The 20523-nt window shown below is 37.1% G+C and overlaps 1 protein-coding gene across 3 annotated transcripts in view; it reads left to right on the top strand.

Moving 5' to 3' along the window:
• Window positions 1–490: 490 nt before the first annotated feature.
• Window positions 491–20523, top strand: part of PPP2R2B (protein phosphatase 2 regulatory subunit Bbeta) — a 149725-nt gene continuing 129692 nt past the window's right edge. Inside the window, exon 1 of one of the 3 annotated variants that reach the window (XM_072400927.1) lies at window positions 491–827. In XM_072400927.1, the coding sequence (XP_072257028.1) occupies window positions 749–827 (79 nt within the window). In that variant the 5' untranslated portion in view covers window positions 491–748. Of the gene's footprint in view, window positions 828–11613; window positions 11927–20523 lie in introns of those variants that run through there. The other 2 variants (XM_072400925.1, XM_072400926.1) reach the window with 2 other exon arrangements.

Raw genomic sequence — 20523 nt, 5'->3', positions numbered from 1 at the left:
GGTATCCCAGGAAGCTCTGAGCTCCTTTTAGTTTAGTTACGCTTTAAAAATTGTGACTGTCATCATTTTGATCCTACTGGTCACCTTCTGTTAGAAAATAAAGCATTTTTGTCGTACTTTTATGTCAATAATGTGAATAGCTGAACCCATTCTGTATATTCTGATCCCAGTGATAGGAGAAGATCTACCCTTAGGAGCCAGGAGAAGAGCACAGCCTGTCAGGGGGTATGTCAGTGTAGGGAATACAGGGACAGATCCCTATACTGCTCCCCCAGCTGCCATCCCTAATAATGGTTGTCATACTCTGTAGGCATATTGTACATTATAGGGTGCATGCAGCTCTGTATCTCTCCCTCTCTCCTGTGTTACCAGTGAACTCTGGGCAAACTATAGCTTTGTTCCTGAATGGAGGGTGGCTGCAGGAAGGCGGATTACACAGACTGGATGTGAGGGGATGTCAGTGTGTGTTTACAAGCAGCACTGACTTAGTCAGCAAATCCTGCTGTACCGAGCCCAGCCAATGAAGAGCCTGGCCAGCCTGCCCGAGCACTGAGAGTTGGAGCTTGCAGTAATGGGAGGCTGACATTGTGCTGAAGGCAATGATGGGGTCCGGCTGTACAGGATACCTGGGTGTCCCTGCCATGCACAGCCCCGGAGACATGACTGGATGTATGACAACATGCCTTGCCGTGGCTGAGCGCAGGATCCTGATGGATTGAACGGGTTGACCATATCCTTTCATTTGAAGATGAAATGCTTTTCTCGTTACCTGCCTTACATCTTCAGACCTCCCAACACGATCCTGTCTTCCAGCTGCCATACAGAAGGTAGGGATCAGCAATGGGTGGGCATGACATGAAGTGGGATGAGGAGCAGATCTTTGCTGACATTGCTGATGACAGCCATTTCTGCCTGAATCCAGCTGGAGAACACACAGTGCTTGCAGCTAAGGCATGGATGTGTTGTCAGCTTCTTGGGGGGGGTAAATACTTACAGAAGCACCCCCCCCCCCCCTGCCCATCTTCCACAGTGCAAAGAGAGGGGGAATCTAATCAGCTCCTTTCCCCTAATTCCTATTAGATGCTAATAAAGTTTATTTAAACTCTCTGCCTTTAAACATCTTTATTATTACCTTCTTACTACTCTTCTTTTTACTGTTCCCTAAACTTTATAAAAAGTAAAGTCAAATAAGGTGACAACCCTCTGTATGTGCTGTATGGAGTCGTGACGTTGTCACCTTTGTAGATAATGCGATGCACATTGTTCTGACTCCTCTTGGACAGACTACACTACTTGCCCAGTTCTGAGTGACCAAATATCCCTAAGGGGGCTTCATTTACTTTCAGTGTAAATGGCATATTACATACCAGCAGATACACATCCAAATGTGTGACCTGGACAGGCCGATCTGATTAGTTGCCCAGTTGGCGATCAATAAAAAGTCCTAAAACATGGCACACACATGTATGACATCCTGCTCTTCTGATCATGGGGTGCAGCACAGGACAGATGGGAACTCATAATAATCACTGATCATTTATAAACACAACACAATTTATTTTATTTACCAATGACAATCGGTCATAATGTGTTGGCGGTTGAATTCACTAATGATAATTATTTACACTGGAAGTGAAAACTGTGGCCCATGTGTCCTAGGCCTGTCTTACATTTTTCTATACTTATCGTCACTCATTTTCTGTTTTTGGATTCACTAACAATATATACTTTTATCAAAGATTTCTTCCCCAGTATTGAAATAGACTGACAACGCTGCCATTATGTGCACTGTATTGACAGTAATGTTGTCACACATGGGACTAACACATCCATCATCATTTCCCTTTGCTTTACCCTGAAATGTTGAATTGACCTATCAGAAAGGTTCTTTCATAAAGGTTTAGCTAGACTTTGTGTAAGTCTTCTTCTGATTGGGTGCTGAGTTGATCCCTAATCTATCCCTTTCTGTTTACTGCAGTTTTGTATTCCTAGGTAGTTCATTTAGAAGCAGAGAGAAACCTATGATGTAGTATTGTAGACATAAAGAGGTGTGGGCACACTGGAGATCTTGGCTTCACAGCAAAGTATTGGAATAATCGTGCCTATTAAAAATAGAATACAGGGTTAATTATCATCGCTCAGAAAGCAGAACATACTCAGAAAAACAGGAAATTGTAGGAGGTGGTTGCATGAATCCCAGAAAATCCTACACTTGTCCAGAGTTACAGAAAATCATCTCAGTTACATGTACAGGTGACATAAACCTGATTTATGGTTGGTAATGTGTTAGGGTAAGCATGCAGTATTACAATTCCAAGAACATGGAGATTCTTGTTTATTAATGAGCCATCCATGTACTATGTGACCTCTTCTAGTTTAACAAGGTCAATATCCCAGTATTGGTAGGCTCTAAACCTTGGATGGGAAATGATATGTATGAATGGTATAATGTTATCAAACACGGTTATACTAAATATTACATGTTATTGTAGTATGGACATGAATGGCAGGTGGCTTCTCTTAGAATATTCAACCCATATACATATTTGATAATAAAATGTTCATGGATTGTCTTCAATCTTCTGCACTCTGCACAGATACACACATAATCATAAAACACACATTCCACCAGCGTACTGGTCACAGGTTGGCTATGATTGCAATAAAGCCTTCACAAGGTTAAATTAATCAGAACTTGGCCAGTGCATACAGGTATTATTTAGGTAACTTTATGAGCAGAATTAATTCATTATTAGCATGTCACAATGTAAAGCAATTGTGTGATTTTTCAGAAAACCTCCATCTTTGATCAAAAAACTCCAAAACAGTGACTTTGCATAGATCGTGTCATCAGTCTGCTGCAGGTTGTGGGAAAAAACTTGATAAAGCCTGCTATAGTCTGTTGGGCACCAGTAAAAATAAATGACACCACAATGCACTAACGTGTCATTCATTTATACACGTGCAGCACCCCACTACACAGGAACAGCAGGAGAATGTGCAGGTGTGGCTGTACTTTGTATTAACACAACAGGTGTGAAGGGGGCCTTAAGGTTTATATGAGATATTAGTGATTGGCTTTACATAAAAGGTATTTAGCAAAGGTATTTTCTCTTAGTTAAAGATACACTAGGGAAGAGTAAAGCTGCGTACACACGGCAAATTTTTCTCGCCCGATAATCGGTATCGGCCAATTATCGGGCGAAAATCTGCCGTGTGTACAGTCGGTCGTCGTCCATCGTCCGACGACCGTCCTGGCGGATCCATGGACGATGGACGACGACCGATCCTAATGAAAGGGAAGGGGAGAGCGCGCAGCAGGGTGCCGCTCCATCGCTCTCCCCCTCCCCTCTCCATAGAGCATGAACGGTGCTGTATGTACAGCATCGTTCATGCATCGTGCAGTCTTTTCTCGTTGGAAAGGATCGTGAAAGATCCTTTCCAACGAGAAAAATTGCAGGTGTGTACGCAGCTTAAGGACCACTCAATGTTTAATTGCAGTTTGAAACTTTGTTCATACTTCCTGTCCAGGAAACAACATTATAACCAAGCCAGGGAACCGCCCAACATAGAGAGCTGTAAAAAGCTAACAAGGTTCCCAGGATTCCCACCTCTCTGTAAAATAATATTTACACTATATGCCTCCTGAATATATTTAGAGACACGCTCTCACTAGTACAGGAATAAAGCTTTCCAAGACTGGAGAGGATAGACTATCATGGAAGAACCTGGTATCCAGCATAAAAATCCATTCTCGGTTTGCTGGATCACACAGCATATATGGCAGTTTTGGAGAACTTTAATAAATCAGGTTCAGTGAAACATGTTTTGGTCTAGATGTATGAGCTATATATCTATTCTCTATAGTTAGTTATATGTGGTAGCATGTTTTGCATTTTATATTTTGTATTTATATTTTTATACGTTATACATAATTAAATCAAAATACGTTTATATATCTTGAACTTTCACTGCACAGGGTTCAGATATTCATACTATACAATTCACTGCTAGCATATAGGAGGTTAACCGTTTCAGTCAAATACAATACAATTATATGACTAGACAATTAATTTGTTGCAGTTACAAGTTGTAGTGTATTGTAACTTGTAACTGCAACTAATTATTTGTCTATATCATATAGTATATCATATAGTCATAAATAATTATATGATATTATTACTATGTATTACTGATGACTTTTTGATTTTTTACTTTTGATAATGTTTACTTTTGATAATAGATGTATACACACCAATATTTCCTTACTTTAAACCACTCTATATACATGTGTTTTTGAATGTATCTAGACAGCAACCATCTCAATTGTACCCCTGAGGAAGCCTAAATGAAGAAACGTGTCGGGAAAACATTTGACTGAATCAGTTAACCTCCTATATGCTAGCAGTGAATTGTATAGTGTGAATATCTGAACTCTGTGACTTTATAACAAAGTTCAAGATATATAAACGTATTTCGATGTAATTATGTATGACGTATTAAAAAACAAACGCTTATTAATTTAACTGCCAACTAATCCCGCGTCTTTTTTCTGCACATTTCTATACCTAAATTTATCACAGGGTGGCAACAAATCAATCCTCTTTTAAAACAATAATTAGAGAGATAGAAAAAAGCCTCGTACCTCTTCTATTTGTTAGAGAATTGTGAGTAGTAGAATAGAATTTGTAATTTTTAATCTTAATTCTGTTTATTATTATTTATTTCAAAACTGCGTGACCTGTACTGTAGATTGTATTAATACAAGTAAAAAAATGCTTGGTCTGCTTTAAAGGCAATTACCCACCGACCCCAAAAAATGTTTTACAAAAGGTGCCAAAGATAAGGCACCAATGAAATCACCCTCCTTCATTTCTGAGTTTAGGAAAGCTGTGTGCTTGAAATCCTGCAGGTAGAACCCCCACTTTCAGGGGCAACCTTTGTGTTGTGCATGTAGGTCTTTTATATATTATTAGGCTATATGTGTGACCCAGCAAGAGTAAGGAGGTGGCATGTGTTTTATATTTTTGGGTTATCAAATTGGAGCAGAAAATAGTGTTTTTTCTGTAAAGACATAAAGAAGTACTCCACACCAAGGCATTTTTTTTCTGATAAATTGTGATTGCAGAGCTAAAAATGTAATTGGTTAATTATTCTTCACTATTTCCAAAATCAGAGAGAAATACTAAAATGCCTTTATTTTATTCCTTACCCTCCCAAATGTAAGATCACTGGAAAAGGGAACAAATGGCTGTAGAATGTCTATGCCCATGCTTTTATCATGAGGACTAGTTAAGAGCAGATCTGTTACTGCTCGATTGGCACATATAGCATATAGCAGGTCCTAGGCTTTTAATTCTTCTACATTTACATGAAGAAGCATGGGATCTCTTTAAAACTGTGATTTTTCTGAAACAGCTCCAAGGTGATGTTATATGACCAGTTCTGATGCAAGTAATATGTTCTGCAAGAGACCCCGGAGTTGATCTTTCGATAGGACTTAAAGTAGAATAGATGAGCCAAGGTTTAGTGGGAGGCAAAAATAAGAAAAAGATAAGTGTACATGTTAAGTAAGTTTTAAACAAAATAAATAGGCTTAACCATTGTGTAAATGTGGTTTCTTAAAAGAGTAAACAATTTTACCTTAATAAATGCTGTGAGATAACATTTTGATATCAGTATAAGTTACTATCCTGGTGCCCAGTAATATAGGAACATATTCGGACTCAAGACAATGGGCGTTGTTTTCTTGCTTTTAAAAAGCAAGTCAGCTAACTCCCATTGACTCTAACTGAGCAGTACACATGTCAGTTTAGGGGGTGTTTTTGACTGGCCTTGCCTTGTGTTTCTTTGCATTCAGCATGCTATATTCAGGTTTATGTACACTGCAGGCAAAGTTAAATGCAGCCTTTTTTTTTTGGCATTAAAACTCATTAATTTGTCTGTTTAATAGTAGATGAAGCATTTGAAAATGACATCTTTCAACATGAGCCCTTAATAAGCTCAAATTGTTTTAATATATATATATATGTATATATATATATATATATATATATATATATATATATACAGTTAAGTCCATAAATATTTGGACACAGACAACTTTTTTCTAATTTTGGTTCTGTACATTACCACAATGAATTTCAAATTAAACAACTCAGATGCAGTTGAACTGCAGACTTTCAGCTTCAATTCAGTGGGTTGAACAAAAAGATTGCATAAAAATGTGAGGAACTAAAGCCTTTTTTTACACAATCACTTCATTTCAGGGGCTCAAAAGTAATTGAACAATTGACTCAAAGGCTATTTCATGGGCTGGTGTGGGCAATTCTTTCTTTATGTCATTATCAATTAAGCAGATAAATGGCCTGGAGTTGATTTTAGGGGGGGTGCTTGTATGTGGAAGATTTTGCTGTGAACAGACAACATGCGGTCAAAGGAGCTCTCCATGCAGGTGAAACAAGCCATCCTTAAGCTGCAAAACAGAAAAAAAAACATCTGAGAAATTGCTACAATATTAGGAGTGGCAAAATCTACAGTTTGGTACATCATGAGAAAGAAACAAAGCACTGGTGAACTCAGCAACGCCAAAAGACCTGGATGTCCATGGAAGACAACAGTGCTGGATGATCGCAGAATCATTTCCATGGTGAAGAGAAACCCCTTCACAACAGCCAACCAAGTGAACAACACTCTCCAGGGGATAGGCATATTGATATCCAAGTCTACTGCATGAAAGTAAACACTGCAAGGTGCAAGCCACTCATAAGCCTGCAGAATAGAAAGGCTAGATTGAACATTGCTTAAAAACAGCTAAAAAAGCCAGCACAGTTCTGGAAAAACATTCTTTGTACAGATGAAACCAAGATCAACCTTTACCAGAATGATGGCAAGAAAAAAGTATGTAAAAGGCGTGAAACAGCTCATGATCCAAAGCATAGCACATCATGCTTATGCCTACAATTTAAAATATTTTCCATGCAAAAAATTGTACCGCTTTTTGCATGGAAATTTGGACGGAATTAGACCGCTAGGGAGGTTAAAGCAAAGAAGTGGAATATTCTTGAAAGTCAGTCACCTTATCAGAACACAATTGAACATGCATGTCAATTGTTGATGACTAAACTTCGGACAGAAAGGCCCACAAACAAACAGCAACTGAAAGCCGCTGCAGTAAAGGCCTGGCAGAGCATTATAAAGGAGGAAACCCAGCATCTGGTGATGTCCATGAGTTCAAGACTACAGGCTGTCATTGCCAGCAAAGGGGTTTTCAACCAAGTATTAGAAATGAACATTTTATTTTCAGCTTTTTAATTTGTCCAATTAATTTTGAGCCCCTGAAATGAAGTGACTGTGTAAAAAAAAGGCTTTAGTTCCTCACATTTTTATGCAATCTTTTTGTTCAACCCACTGAATTAAAGCTAAAGCTGAATAAAAGTCTAAATTTCAACTGCATCTGAGTTGTTTCATTTAAAATTATTTCTGGTAATGTACAGAACCACAATTAGAAAAAAGTTGTCTCTGTCTAAATATTTATGGACCTAACTATATATATATATATATATATATATATATATACATATAGATGCACTGACTTTTTTATAGTTCCTTCACTCGTGTAAATAAAACTTTCCCGTGCATTAGCCTTAGAGGGCCATTCTGGCTGCAGAGAAGGTTTAAAAATAAATGTGTACATTGCAGGTGCAGAAAATGCTCAGATAAGCATCCTCCTTCCAGTGCATAGAGGATGTGTACAGAGCACTAGACCTAAAAGTGACCTCTTTCTTTTTTCGTACAGGGCAAAGTAGACTTTCCTCTTACATCGATTGTAAAGTCATTGGATCTGCATAAAAGCCAGATATTTACAATTTTTTAGTCAACAATTTAATCTTGCATTTTTTCTAAGCACAGATTTTCTATAAACTTGTTGCTAGCCTTGAAAAATAAGGTTGTTTTTTTCCTTTTTTTTTGCTTTCTATGGATTTTTCTTTGTGAATGGTACTGTCATCAAAATACACAGACCTGGAATTTTCTCCATCAATGAAGGTTTTATAGATAGGGAAATTTATTTTTTTCTTTAGGTATAATACAGCAGAACTAGATTTTTCATCACCTTGCTGGATTCTTCATGGTGGTCTTCACATGAAATGGAAACCACATTACAGGTCTATACACCTGATGTTGTGCCCTCTTGAAATGCATCCTTCACTGTCACAGGACCTCTCCAATTGGAGACAACTACTCATCTTGCCCCAGGCCTCACTTAGGGGTGGGGGTTTGGGTTTTATTAACAATACTCAAACTCCTTATTGGAACCAAATCTTCATAGTAGCACAATCACCCGGTAATTTTACCTTCATGGTTTAAGAAGTATATTTTATCATCATAAAAAACAATAGGAATATTTATTTTTAGTTCACTAACAGCACTAGCAGTGGTCGCCAACCAGTGGTCCGCAAGAAACTTGTTGTGGTCCGTGGCTCTGGCTGGTGCACCCCCGAGTGGGGTCAGGAGATGAAGGCCGCTGGGGGAGTGCACCGGCCAGAACCACAGACCCCTTTCCTTTGTACAGATGGCAGGTTCAGGTAAGTGGGTCGGGATGTGTCTCAGGACAGGCTCAGACCTGCGATAGGTTCTGGGATCATGACGTCACTAAAGGGGAAGTTTATGCATGTGCGGTCCAGGGGCGGTAAATTTAGTGGTCCGAAAAATGTTGGAGACAACTGGTGACTAGGGCCTGACTCAATAGGATCACCTAAATACCCCTGGGGAAGTATGGCTAGTGGTGCCATATGCTTCTGGGAAAGGGGAACCTAAACATAAGCCAGGTGGGTTTTCTAAAGAGAGAGCATATAAGAAATATTTACATTTCTGAGACACTAGTCTCAGATTGAAAACTGAATAGAGCTGAAAGGGACCATTACATTTTGCCTCACTAAGCTGCTTATATATTCATTTACGCACATCACTGTATCCATTTGTAGCCAGAACATTTCTTGGACAGACTATCACCTTTTTATGTGTGGTGATACAGGAATTGAATGCTAATTCCATGTGGTAATCTTTACTGCCAAGCACATGTGGATGATATAATTGATGTTCCAGAATAGTTTTTTCTGCAATGGCAACTTAATTCATGGAAAGTTATTAATAAAACAGCAGTTAATATCATTCTCTATAGAGGTGGCTGTCATAACGATTCCACTAATGAGGCACCCCATCTATCTATTAATTATTCACTTCAACTAAGATCCATGACATTTAGTATAACTTCTCTTAATAATGCTAGCACAATAATAGTAAAACAGTAAAAATGTTTTGGAAAGTTACTATGTACTGTACTGTGCACAAATCTAAGTACACATAATGTATTACATTGATGGTCAGTGTGTGTGTGTGCACCCTGATATTGGTGGTGAGCATCTGTACCCCCTTAAATTGGGGGTCTTTTTCTGGGCTCTCTCTTATAAAGGTTGTCAGTGTCTGTGCCTCATTTGCACATGGAGTCAGCGTCTGTGCTCCTAATAATTTATTAACTTATTTGTTTTAATATCTTTGTATGTGCAGATTACTTGGGTTGTTAACAACATCTGGTATACATTTCATGTCAACAATTACATTAGAAATATACTTACTGAAAAGTTGACGTGTTCAATTCCTTCTCCCCTGCTGTACACTGAGGAGTGTATGTAGGCACAGTAAGACTGAAGGTGCTTTACTGGCAGAATTACCAAGTAAAAATGCAGAAAAAAAGCCCCAAAAAAATCAAATGCAGACATGCATTTTACTAAATATTATGCATCTACTATGCTACTTCTATGGCATGCACAGTTTTTGGTGCATTGCATGCCATTATCCAACACACCTTGCCTAAAGCACATATGTTGTAGCACACCACAACAAAAATATGAGAACCATCTGTAAGATATTGTGTGGTGCATTGGCAGAATGAGTTGCCTTATTGCAGCACATGTATTATGCTGCATTTTAATGCCTGTGCAGTAACAAGCAGTAGCAATGTAAAGGGGCCCTCTAGGAAATAGATTCAAAAATCATTTACGAAATTTGATATTGTATTCATAAAACTACATAGAAAAATAAAGAGAATGGTTGAATTATGCTAGACTGGAGCACTGTGAGAGTAATACAATGCATATAGAAAATGGGTAGAAGTGCATAATTGCCTCTGGTGTCCTGGGTTACAAACATATTAAAAAGCAAATTCTCTTTTTTTCTCTAGAAGGTGTTATGTAGTAGATTTTTCATTTGCAGCTGAATTCACAGAAGATTTGTAAAGGGTAGTAACACATGTCCACAATGTGCTATGCTATAAATAAGAATGATGAGGTAGAACTGTGATTATATTAAACTCCTTAATCACAATGACTGAGCCACAAGAAAGCATGAATTTAGGAGAGGGATGCTGGGAGATCAGCGTGCTCCCTCTTATATTTAGTTTATACAAACACTCAAGATCAATCCTTGCTTTCTTTTCAGATGTTCTCTGTGTTCTTGTTTAAAAGGTGCAGTTGGAATGAATGATTGATCACCAGTGTGACTTTGCTATAATTTGCTGGGGACATTTATCTAAATTCCTAAAACACATTTGCAGACTGAGTTTTACCCAAAATGGCCTGAGATTACTGTTTGGAACCCCTGCTAGTGAATCAGTGTAAGTGCTGGTCCCCAGATTTTTGAACTGTGTGGTTTATATGCACCCAGTACAAGTACATCCAATAAGGGTTAATTTGGGTAAAGCTCCAGTAAAACAACCTAATAAACTTGAGACACATATATGGAATCTGTTAAAAGGTTTTGTTTTTTTGTTCATATGGCCTTGATGTTTACACAGACAAGCTTGCATTGTGACCCTACTTTTCTCTGCTGCAGTTGAGAAATACAGCTTGGTCACCCCCCTGCCCACAGGATTTATATAGCGCCAACATATTACGCAGCGCTGTATCTCCATACTTTTATACTCAATGTTCAATTATTCAAAGACCATTCAGCAAATAGCAAAAAAACAACAAAAAACGGTTCTTCTAAAAAGCGACATATTAAAATGACAACTGACCATTGTCAGGAGCATATTTCAATTACTTCACTAGATTCGTTGCACATGAAACAAATTAATCATTATAGTGTAATCCATGGAAGTAGTAACAATAATCACTGATCTTGTGAATTTATTAGCTACTATGTGCTACTTTGCTTCTATCTGTTGTTGCTTGGTCAAAACTCTTGGGATTATTTGCAAAAAAACTTTGTACCATGATAGGACCACTAACAATTGTGTGCGTAATGTCGTCCTAAAGAATTACTTTATCATATCTGCATCATGTTTATTTTGAATTCCTAGAAAAATGGATGCAGGAAGATGCATTTGTTCCTGAAGCTCTAATTGTAAAATTGGCCCTTTAGGGCTACATAACTGGAACTGGAATGTATTGTTGATTCCAGTCCAGTCCCACCACTTTGGTGAAACTCAGGTGTATTCATTTAGCACTAAATGATTTTAACCTACCCACCTGCCCATTCACTGATGTCAGTATCCCAGTTTGTTTGTGGTCACCAAGAGCTTCATTTATATTAGGCTTGACCTAGAGTAGACAGAGCTTGTTTGATAAACTGGACTACTGGTGGAGTTAAAAGGAAAATTATAATAGATGAAACATCATTTAGTTGTTTGAACATTTTCATTACAAAATGGAATCTTTTTCATACCACTCCTAATTCATCATAACCAGCTTTTTACAGAAAAGTATTTTCTTTGGGAAACCTATCAGTTTGTAATCTGTTGTGATGCTTCCCCAATTGCGTGGAATTTTTATAGTGTCTGAAGATATTCACAATTTTAATGGAACTATCACTAAAAGGAGAAAGAAGAAAATGTTTCAGTTTTCTACAGGTAAACAGAGGAGGAGGGGTATGTTAAGATTTTTTTTCCACCTTTCATATTCTTGTTTTTGTCTGTAAATAGAGTTTTTTTATTGATTTCTTGCAACACCCCATTCATAGCTTTGTAGAGTGCTTTGCAGTAGTGTGAATAGTAGTGTTATCATTTACAGGTTTCTTTTTTACACAGTGCTGTGTAATATGTTGGTGTTTTATAACTACTATTTCATAATAGCTTTCCATTGCTGATCTCTGGAAACCACAAAAAAGCTTCCTAATAAGATATTGGCAAATGTATGGTCTTTTTCACTGTTGCATATGGAAATGTGGTAGCAGTTTGTTTAACATAACATTTACTGATCATGACTACAGCTATCAGACCTAGGAGATTGAATGTATTAACGGTTTTTTTTTTTTTTTGATTACCCCATAATATGTGTTTATTATGAAAATGTACATTGAGGTCCTGATTCTGGATTGCTTCCCTAAGTCATATAATTTTCATCTTCTGAGGTTTGCTGTATTTGTATACCTATATATTTACATTATAAGGTATGAATACAACTAATGTCAGGGGATAAAATTGCAATATGATGGTGCTTGGTGCTGATATTAGGAACAATAGGAATTGTTTAGGAGAATATACTCTTATCTGCTTAAATTACTTTTTCAGTCCATGCGGTGTGTGCATAGATGATGTAATGTTCAAAGACAAGTGATTATCTCCAAATCTCACTGCCATCGTTTAGACCGTGTGTCAACCATCTTGAGTTTATGGCCACCTGCCTACACCATGTGTTTGAATTTCATAATGGTGTTTGCCTAGTAGTACAGCACTTCTGTCATTAGTATCTTGTACAGCTGTACTTGTGATAATGTCACTGCACTCAACCATGGCCATATGCTTATCGTCCTTTCTATATCCTTATGGAATCTGTGTTCCCATTTACCCATTCCCCATTTTTATTTAATGTTTGTTAAAGTACTAGTACTGACCACATTTTTAAAGGAGGGGGGGGACAAACTACTTTAAACAGTTTGATAAAGCAACAATTGAAGAATGTGTTTAGTTTTATATAATTGGATTGGTGCCAGAACATGTAGTTTCATCTTTTTAGGTAAACCCTTACTTTGCCTTCACACCGTAACAGGAGGTCCAAACAAGAATATTCATGTCAGTATCACCAGGTGGTAATTAAATGAAAGCTGCAAATTCTGATATATTGGCACAGCAAATTCAGAAATTTTTGGCACAACATATGTGAAAATAAAATGTTTTTTTTAAAATGTTAAAGTTGCAAGATTTTAGTGATGGAGTATAGATATTTGATTGATGGGACAATTATTATTAAACTGCCTTTTTAGTGGAAACAATTTCTGGTATGTGATTCCTTCATCAAAAAAACATTCTGGTAGTATTTTTCTGTGATGGTTTGCATAAGATGCTGAAGAATGGTGTAGGAGTGTATTTTAATAGTTACTCTATATGCATTTTAAGCATCCAGCTGTTGAGAATATAAAGGGATGGATTGGGTATTTGAAATAGGCTGTTCATATATCCTGGATGAGCAACCCTTGTTTTATTGATAAACCTAAAACATGATAAAAATGACATAAATGATGACCGGTATCCGTTTAGAAAGTTTGTCATCTGTACAGACACTAAGTCACTGTTACTTAAACAATTATGGTTTTAGTTTTGTTTAATGGCTTTACAAATGCAATACTGAACAATCATTTCTAGTGACTTTTTGTTCTACAAGGAATAATTGATTTAGCTTAGTAAATGTGATAAAAGTTAATTTGCGAGGCTTACCTAATCACATGTATAGAAAAAAAATGTTCACTTTGGTGAGCTAATAGTCTAAATAGTGTTTCTTGGAAGTGTGAGAGTAAGCTGTAATTCATCTTGTTAAACAACTAGCTGATCATCACACCCTTCACATGGCTTTCAGGAAAACAATACAAAATTGTGATCATGTGAGTTGGAGCCAATTGTACTGTGTCTAGTGTTGGCCTTGACCACCATGATGTTGTAGGTCAGGGCTCGGCAAACTTTTTTGGCTACTAGGCCATTTTAGAAGGTCAAGAAAGCACACTAGGCCTAGGACTCACTCACACTAGGACGCACTCTCTCTCTCGCTAATGGCTCCGCCCCAGGAACGCCCTGAAGGGAAATCCCTCTCCTCCGCAATGCGGGAATGTCCCCTTACCCCAGTGACGAAAGTGTTAACGCAGGCCGCGGTTAATAGGGAAGGGAGGCATTAACAAGGAAGCTCAAGAGCCGCGGGTTGCCGACCCCTGCCGGCTGGGATTAGACTGGATCGACCAGGGGGCATTAGACCGGAACGGACTACTGGCTGGGCCATATCTGGCCATATCTTTTTTTTCTTTTTTAATATTCCTGCATTTATTGGAGTGGATTTACTTTACTCTTGAGCAAATCAGACTTTTAATGTAAGAATGTGCTTGGCTTCCAGCAAGCCAGGCAAAGCAGAAAAGGTGAGTTGCAGATGTTTCGTAAAAAAAGTGTCTGATTTATTGTTTTAGAATTACTTTTCACTAGAATGCAACCTGTATCCTATGCTCTTAATTTAATGACATGGATGATTCTGTGGCATTTTACAGCAAGACAGTAACAAGTGATAAGGGATTAATGGTCTCCTTAAGCACGCTTGAAATATTAACATTCTTTCCATGCCCTACTTTTATCTGTGCATGTGATATTTGTGCTGCTGGTTGAAAAAAATCTCTAATGTTGTACTATTCTCTGCATAATATGTCGTCTTTTGAAATTCCTGCTGCTTCTTTGCAGATGCTTGTGTCTCTCAGCATTGTTCCTCTGGGCATTTTATCAAGCATATGTTCAATATGGAAGTAGCCAGCAAAGTGTTATGTATTTTAGTATGTAAATATATTGCAGTATTGTATGGAATAAAAACATACACCACTTTCTTTTTGTGCAGGAACAGAGCACAGTGTTTTTGATCTAAGATCTTAGAGAAACTCCAGATTTGTAGAAAAAAGAAATCCCTTCATAATATATTGACACAGATTACAGCAGAGCCTTACTGCAGCAAACCTGAAGATGTTCATATTAATGTCCTTCATCTACCACTTCTATGTAAACTATTGAGAGAGCATTGAGCCAAAAGTTGTGGTATGAGGCTTCTGGGATGTTTTGACCACATAGTGCTGTTTCTATAGCTGCAAATAAATGATATTGTAGTGCTTTGGTTTTAGAACAGCATGGACTGTTTGGGGAAATTAGAAAATTGTTCCACAAGGCAATTTGCAATTTAGTTTCAAAACAAGTATGCATGTTGTCTTTTTTAACTCCGATATGTGGTCTTATTCAGCAAGCATGTGAAGCTTTAGGTTTCTTTAGGGTTTCTTCTGCCTCCTATTGATTATGGTATATTGATATAAGTTGGCACAGAACAATGTGCCCATTCTGTCAACACACAATATTGGGACTTTTGATATTTTGGTTTGTGAAAATGCATCTACCCGAAGCAATAAAGAATGTAAAATAAAAATGTAACTGCAGGGAAGAAGTTTAAGGCTGTGTCTACATGGACGTTTTTAAAAACGTATGTAAATGTTCCTATTGCATTTATATGCGTTTTTATGCACTTTTTTAGCCTTTTAAAGCTTGCCTTTAAAATGCTGAAAAACGCCTATGCCGCGGTTTCCTGTGTTTTTAACGCGTTTATATTTTAAGTCCTTAAAAACACGGAAAAACATCTCATTGAAATCAATGAAGGAGTTTTTTGGGCGTTTTCCAGCGTTAACTCAGTGTTTTAATTTTTTGAACGTTGCAAGCAACGTTAAAGATAAAGCTCATAAATGTGCTTCAAGGACACGTCCTGGTGTGGAATAGCCCATTGGAATGCATAGGAACTTCAAACATGGGCTTTAAAAGCCTCAGGGTAAATGCTGGGGAAAACTTCCTTGTAGACTAAACCTAAATTGGTAGGCTTACGCACCCTTATCAAACAGCAGCACCTGACAGAGCAAGCCTAAAGACCTGGAATTTTTGCTCTGTGTGTGTGTGCATTAATTATTTATTTTATATATGATTCGTGCAAAAACTGGTTAAAAAAAAATCACCAATCTTTGTTCCTTTTTAACAGATTCCTGTGTTCCTGAGTTGAACCTGTGTCTATTGTAAAGTTGTGAGTTTTACAAGACACAAGTCCTCCTTTTCTAAAGCAAACTTAAAATGACTTTCCTCTGCGAAGGCTTACACATTAATCATGTTAGACTCTTGGGAATAGGCTGTATTTTTTTTCTAGGAAACAAATAACAATAGTGTGATACCATTGACGCACAGTCTCGTGGTCTCCTGTTTGTTTCTGAGCTATGTGTGTATGAATGCACAGAGAAAAATTAGCAAAATATTTAAAACGTGACTCATGCATAAAGATGGTGTGTTTAATATTTGAGAATGCCACCATGCAAATCACAGCTGCACTGGTGAGGACAAAGGGCTTTCTTATTGAAGAAACTGAATAAAGCAGAGCTCGAGTTTGTGATAATTGTAATTATGCAGATTCTAGTAAGCCAAGGTCCTTGCTTGAGTGCTTAAATGAAACTGTATTTCTTTTTACAATAACCAACTATAAGTGCATTTATGAACTTTTAATGCACATGTATAAAGGCATCAAAAGGAGGTGATTGCTCTGCATTGCTACACTGAATACTTCTTGGATGATTGTTAAACTAAACTAAATGGCTTAAAGTGAACCTTGCCTGTTTTTTTTCAGGCAACCATGCTAACCTGTGGGGACCTAGTGACCCCTTCAATACTTGGTAAGGCTTTAAATGTATCCCTAAATAGAGCCACTGGACTTTCATTTTTTTCCAAAGAAAAATAAAACAATGTGTTGTCCATAAGGAAAAATACTTACCCATGATTATTCTTTTATTATCAAAGCTCTCTCTCCTGCTGAGTGTGATGGTGGCTTTATGACCCTCATGCTGTTTATACTTCTGATGTGTAGATATCCTCTCCAAGGATGAATCAGATGGTGATAGAGCTTAATATAACATCCACATGTTGACTCCAGTTGGGCTAGTTGACTATTACAAACTGCCTAGTTGCCGAAAGACTTCACCCTAAGTGTATGTAAGCTTCAGACTTTAATTGTACGTGAAATTCGATTTACCATATGGAGATGTTTCAAAAAGCTGGTAGATATTCAACATTTTCCTCCCTGAAAACTGAGTTTCTTTCAGCTTTAGGTGATTAAATGTAGAATTATTAATAGTTGATTCAAATAAACAATTGAATAGACTGTTAAAACAGGTAAATTCACCAGTGTATGGCTAGTTTGGGTTTTAGGTGTTGGGGTTCTTGTGTATCACATTGAATCCATTATGCATATAATATGCCTATAAATGAGAGAACAGAATGATAAATGTAATGTGTGCTAATTGTCCTTATTAACCTTTCCAATATTCTTTAGCCAGGATAGCCCAGTTTGAGACCTTTTTCTATTATTTAAAGTAGTTTGTTGCTTCTAATTTACAACTGTATGCTTTTCACATTTTCCATGTAGGAACATGGAAGCGCAATATAAAGGACGGAGTGGTTTGCATTTGCTAGTAAACCACGTGAAGGTTGGGATCTTTGTAATGCTCCAAATAAACTTTAAATAGGCGGATATCCTGTAAACATTGTGAAAAGGGAAACAGGACAGTACGCTATACAACTAATCTTCCTGTTTCTGTTTTTTTGTGTGACTTTTCAATAGAAGTCCAGGATTTGACACGTGATAAATCTTGTTTGCATAAACCCTCTAGTTTTTATTAGATAGAAAAATGTAACCTAGATCTTGCTTGTAAGTCAATAGCTTGTACAGACATGAAGGATTTTAGATATTTACTAATTTATTGGTTTTCTACCCTGCCTTAATTTGCAGAAAGGATGTTGTCTTGTTGCTTATGCTAAAAGCCCAGCTCCAGGGAAAACATTTGTGCTAGATATGATTGTGAAGGGAGGAGATGGCTAGTAGTTTAGATTTGATATTACATACAGGACTGGTTTTGTTTGAAGACCGTTCAAATAGCTTCCTTGGTTCTAACTAACGTCCTGGAAATACCACGGCATTATTATCTACTTTTATAACTCAATTATCCAAGTCCAAATACAGTCAAATGTTTTGTTTTGAATAGTGGCTATAGGAAAGAAAGACCATCATTCAAATTGCTTTGACATGATGTGCTACTACCCTATGACAATACAGCCTGGTGTCCTGTAGGTCCCAGGAAAGAAGCTGATCTTTTAAATTCACCATACTAGCACAGTCCTGCTTTCTGAGTAGTCAAGAACAAAGGACTGTAAATACATGGGTGCTAGCATTATCATTAAGTATTATTATACCTTCTGTTCCTTATCTTATTAAGTAATTGAAGGTAAAAGTGTAAATATGGTAATTGTGAGGGGCAAAGGAAAGTGGTCCAGAACTTGTATATTTAGGTTGCCATACAAGCTAGCCTGGGTTAACACTACTGACTTGTAGTAATGTATAGCAATACATGGTAATACGTTTAGTGATACGGCACAAATACTATTTTTGTGTGTTGTGGTACATTAAGCAGCCCATTTAGGTAAACAGGCCACCTTTATAATTATGCAAAAAAAAAATCAAGCTAAATATATAGGACTAGATGGTGTAACTGACCGTAAAATGCTGCTATTTTTTGTCAGGTTTTAATGCTGTCTTTGTTGCTATAGAGATTTCTCTTCTTGCTCTGTATGACATCTGTCACTTGGGCAGGAAATGGGGAAATCTACCACATGATAACATAGACAGCAACAAAATCCTGGAGAGGTACGTGTGAAATGTTGAGTTTTGATCCTCAATGTGAAGGCAGTTCTAATTTGTGGATCAGAACTCTGTCTAGGCAGTACAACTGTGACAAACAACAGTTTGCATGTGTGTGTATATATAATATATATATGTGAGTGTGTGTGTGTATATGTATGTGTGTATATATATTTTTATTTAATTACATTGAAATAACATTTATCATTACATGTGCCTTCCTGTCTTGTTCTGTCCTTTTGACAGGGTTCTCTCCTCCAACCCCTATTTAACCCCCTAGCGTTCTAATTCTGTCATTTTTTTGATGCAAAAAGTGATCCTATTTTTTTTTGCGTTTTTTGTTTATATTGTGGGCCTGTAATTCTTAGGATTAACTCCCGGGTATAATAATTATATTATAATCATAAATTATAATTATATTACATAATTATAATACATAATTATAAAAAATAATGAAATAATAGACCACAACCGTGTAATTTATCAAAAAAAAATTTTTATCAAAAATTTCTAACGAAATTTTCCAAACAAGGGTGCAATATTATTGATAAATAATAATATAAATTAAATGCAGATTTTAGAAAAAAAAAATATTTACATTTTTAGTAGAAATCAAAATAAAGCTTTAGTGATTTTCTTGTCTACGGTGTTTTAATTTTTTTTGCCTTTGATTGCACTCGTCCAATTGCCGTACGTTATCTCAAAGACAATATTACAGGCCAGAAAATTGTAGAAAGAGTCCAAAAAAAAAGTATGTAAGCAAAAGGCACACTGTTACTGAGCAATATATACACACACACACGCACATGCACACACACAAATATACCTCTTACATATACCACAGCTGTACAAAGTCATATGTATGGGAAGTTTGGTTAAAATGTCTCCATGTGTTTTCTTAGTGACGGCATACATACATACAAATATAGTTCTGACATATAGCACAGTGCTGTACAAAGATGACTCGTGCACTCACATGAGTCTGTCATATGTATAGCAAGTTTGGTTGAAATGTCTCCATGTGTTTTCGAGTGATGGTGGAACATACATACACACATTCAATGTTATATCTACTACAAAGGTTTTTAGTGCTGCCTATGGCCCAAGTTTGGGGGGAAGGGGGGGGGGGTTCTTTTTATTATCTTACATTTTTTTTAGATATTGTAGTGGTTTTGTTCAAATGTTTTTGCTTTATATAAAGGGTATAATGTGTAAGCAAATTTTGTGCAAAACACACCAAATCACTGTCTGAATTGTATAGCGTAACGTTGCTGAACTCTGGATCTTTCACACCAATAGACCACCTTTTTGTTCCCCAAGCTGCAGCAGAGATTTTTATTTGAACGTGTATTTGTGCTAGGGTTGGTATCTGTAGGATGCATGTGTCCAACTGATGTAAGTTAATGACTGGGCTGTGACCATCCTTTGATGTGTAACTACTGCTAAAACTTTTTAGCTTTTGGGGAAACCATCAGCTTTTTGTTGTAGCCCTTATTCTCTGATCTGCTGATAGGTCACTTCGGGATAGAGAGTGATAGCAAATCACTTCGAAGGAGGGGTTTCTTGTTAATCCCTTTTTATTGCTGTTGTTTTCTGTCCTTGAGACCCCTAAGGGGACAGAAAGTGACAGTTTTCTTAATTGGGCTGTTGAATTTTAATTATTGTATTTTGTTTTTTTGCTCCTGAAGTCCCAGTTTTGTCCCAGTGACAACATGACCAGAAATAAAAGTGCAAGTTTAAGATGGGACTTGGATGGTTTGTAAAACCCCACATATATTCTAACCATTCTCCACTC

The sequence above is a fragment of the Pyxicephalus adspersus genome, chromosome 2 (assembly GCF_032062135.1).
Source record: "Pyxicephalus adspersus chromosome 2, UCB_Pads_2.0, whole genome shotgun sequence".
Classification (NCBI taxonomy): Eukaryota; Metazoa; Chordata; class Amphibia; order Anura; family Pyxicephalidae; genus Pyxicephalus; species Pyxicephalus adspersus.
This window is presented reverse-complemented; position numbering and strand designations above follow the sequence as displayed.